General features: G+C 48.8%; 1 protein-coding gene across 12 annotated transcripts in view; it reads right to left on the bottom strand.

Moving 5' to 3' along the window:
• Positions 1-282: 282 nt before the first annotated feature.
• Positions 283-2,718, bottom strand: part of BMAL1 (basic helix-loop-helix ARNT like 1) — a 47,901-nt gene continuing 45,465 nt past the window's right edge. For all 12 annotated transcript variants that reach the window (XM_040068078.2, XM_058420934.1, XM_058420935.1 and 9 more), the window contains 3 exons: positions 2,519-2,612; positions 1,403-1,505; positions 283-987 (listed from right to left, as the gene is read on the bottom strand). In XM_040068078.2, coding sequence (XP_039924012.1) covers positions 827-987; positions 1,403-1,505; positions 2,519-2,612 — 358 coding nt within the window. In that variant the 3' untranslated portion in view covers positions 283-826. The remainder of the gene's footprint in view (positions 988-1,402; positions 1,506-2,518; positions 2,613-2,718) is intronic.

Genomic DNA, 2,718 nt, shown 5'->3' with positions numbered 1-2,718 from the left:
AATTATCTGTGGATTATGAATTTTTCAAGTAGTTGCTTTTCTTTCCTCAGGGGAAGGATGGTTAATATTAAGTGAAAAACAAGTATTTCTTAAACATAATCAGCCTATTTCAGGGTACCTGCCTGCTGAGCTTTTCTCAGGATAAACCTGGATCTAGGAGTAAGAAACAGCGGCTTCTCTGGGAATTTACTGTCGTGATAAAAGTCGTGTAAGGGTAGGTAAGGCACTGGCTTTCCTCCCTTTCCCCCCCGAGACTGAAGAAACGATAAATACCAAGTGCTTCTAGCATGCACCTTCAGCAGGGTTTTATCAAATTTATTTATCAAAGTAAATGCTCCATCTTAGAACAAGGGAAACATTTATTTTAAAAATATTTAACTGTCTAATACATTACACTTTAACAATATTTATAGTAAAGGATTCTTACAAGAAAGAATAAACGGCTTTATGGTACAATTAGTATAAGAAATATCCACATGGGGACTGTTTTGCAGTGTAAAAACACACCATACATCTGAAATGGTCATTTGCATATAAAAGCTACCACTGATGCCAGTGAGTTGCACAGTGATTTAAAAAAAAAAAAAAAATTTCAAACAACAGAATCCAAAATATACAAGTATTGCAAGCTATACACAGCTAACCAAATCAACACAGAACACTGTAGCAGGTTATTCCACTTTGTCTGAAGTTACACATGGTAGGATGAGTTGCATTCTGACACAGCTTTTATGAAGTTCCCACATAAAAGCCTCTCAGTCCCACGAGTTTCACAGACTGCGGAGCTCCACCGGTAAATGCACTTGGATGTCGGGCGCTGGGTCATTTACAAGGGCCAGGGCAGGTCGCTGAAGTCCACGGGGCCGCCGAGCCCCGCGTCGGCCTCCAGCAGGCTCATGATGACGGCCATGGCCGCCTCGTCGTTGCTGGGGCTGCTGGAGCCCTGCTCCGTGTCGATCATGTCCATGCCGATGTGGGAGTTCTCCCCTGCAGGGAACGCAGCGCGCGTCACTGGGGCCGCTCCCCTCGCTGCCGCCGCCCTGGGGGCTCGAAGGGCTGCGGTGCCAGGGACAGCCCCCGTAGCCGGGTGGCCGAGGAGGGACCCTGGGCCATCACACCTCCCAGGGACAAGCCCGAGCGCCAGACTGCAAACACAGCCCTGCAGCAGCAGCCCAGCTACTTCACACTGACTCAGCAAGAGAAAAGAGGCTTCCAAGCACTACCCAAGGAAACTGCCGGTGTAAAGGAAGGCTACGGCAGAGGCTGCCAGTTGCCTCTTTGGGCACACAGAGTGCTCGGTATGGGCTATGTGCCAGATGGTAAAAGCAAGTTAGTGCTCAAACCAGCTATCTTCTTGCACTGTCCCTGTGAGCTTAGGGTGTTCGTGTGTGACTTCACTTACCCAGGATCGAGGAGTTGTCGGAATATGGGTAGCCAGAATTATCCTGGATTTGCCCGGACAGCAGCCCAGCTGAAGAAATGTCTGGAGTGCCACCATTCAAGATCTTGAAAGACAAAACAGAAGCTCTGAAGCAGCATGAAATGGTGCATTAAGTCTTTAGCTGTCCTGTTCTGGAATTTTCAATATAAGGTAGGTGGACTTCCCCAAATAACCCCGTGGTTTATAACAAACAATCTTCTAAACAAGGAGAAATATCAAGGGGGTTCTGAAAACACCCAACCCTCCACCTGTATTTCCCTTTATGCCATGCCAGCAGCCCCTATTCTGTGGACATGTTGAATACTTTAGGGCAGAAGAAGAAAGAATAACTATTACTAGAATTCTAACTCTGTTCCAACTTGGGAGTTTAATTTCAAGAACAAAGAGAGCTGGGAATAGACAGAGATATTTACTGTCCCAGTTCAAGCAATTCCTACAAGTCATCATTTCTGAGAAAAAAAGGTTAAGTGCATAAGGATCCGGGTAAGTGTTGTTCTAGCTTCAGATAAAACTTCCATAAGCATTTAGAGATCGCTGGAAGCAGCCAGGACAAGCGTTCAGGTGGCTCAGTGCTGGTAATAGCACACCTGAGTGCTACTCAAGCAATCTCAGAGCAAGGCAGGTGCACGATGTTGATTAAAAGTAACCTCTCAGTGCCCAGGCGAGCACGGAATTGCCCTGGGTTGTGCAAGAGCAGCCCAGGAACACTGGTGGGATTCACTGGGCACTGCCGGTGCTTCAGTGCCAGCACTTCCAGCGTTCACCAGCACGGGGTGGCAGAGAGTTTTTGGAGAGTGGAGAGAGACCAGGAGAGCTGTTCCCTGCAGCTCAGCTGAAAAAATGCAACCTAAAGGGCAGGTGAGCGTCAAACGCTGCTGGTGTTTGGGAGCTGCTGCTCGCTGCCCTTCAGGCAGTGCTGCGCGGGGCTCTGACCACTGCAGCGCTTGGGCTCTGACCACCGCAGCGCTTTGGCTCGGTCCCTTTTCCAGCCCAGCACAATTTTCCCTGGAGTTGCTCCCTGAGCACAAATCCCACGTCCCTTGCCTGCCCCGAGCCTGGGGGAAAGCTTGTTCTCACCTTCTTCCCTCCTGGGGAGGATGTGTCGGGCGGGGGGGTGCTGGTGATGTTCAGGGGACTGGAGCCACAGCTGGAAGGTGATGATCCTCTTATCCTAAAACATGCATAAAATAGGGCATGGATTTACAAGTGACTCAGAGACTTGGGAGTTTTAAATGCTGACTTCAGTATCAGGCACCATAAGTTCTAAAAGCGTGAGC

Source organism: Hirundo rustica, chromosome 6 (assembly GCF_015227805.2).
Source record: "Hirundo rustica isolate bHirRus1 chromosome 6, bHirRus1.pri.v3, whole genome shotgun sequence".
NCBI lineage: Eukaryota > Metazoa > Chordata > Aves > Passeriformes > Hirundinidae > Hirundo > Hirundo rustica.
This window is presented reverse-complemented; position numbering and strand designations above follow the sequence as displayed.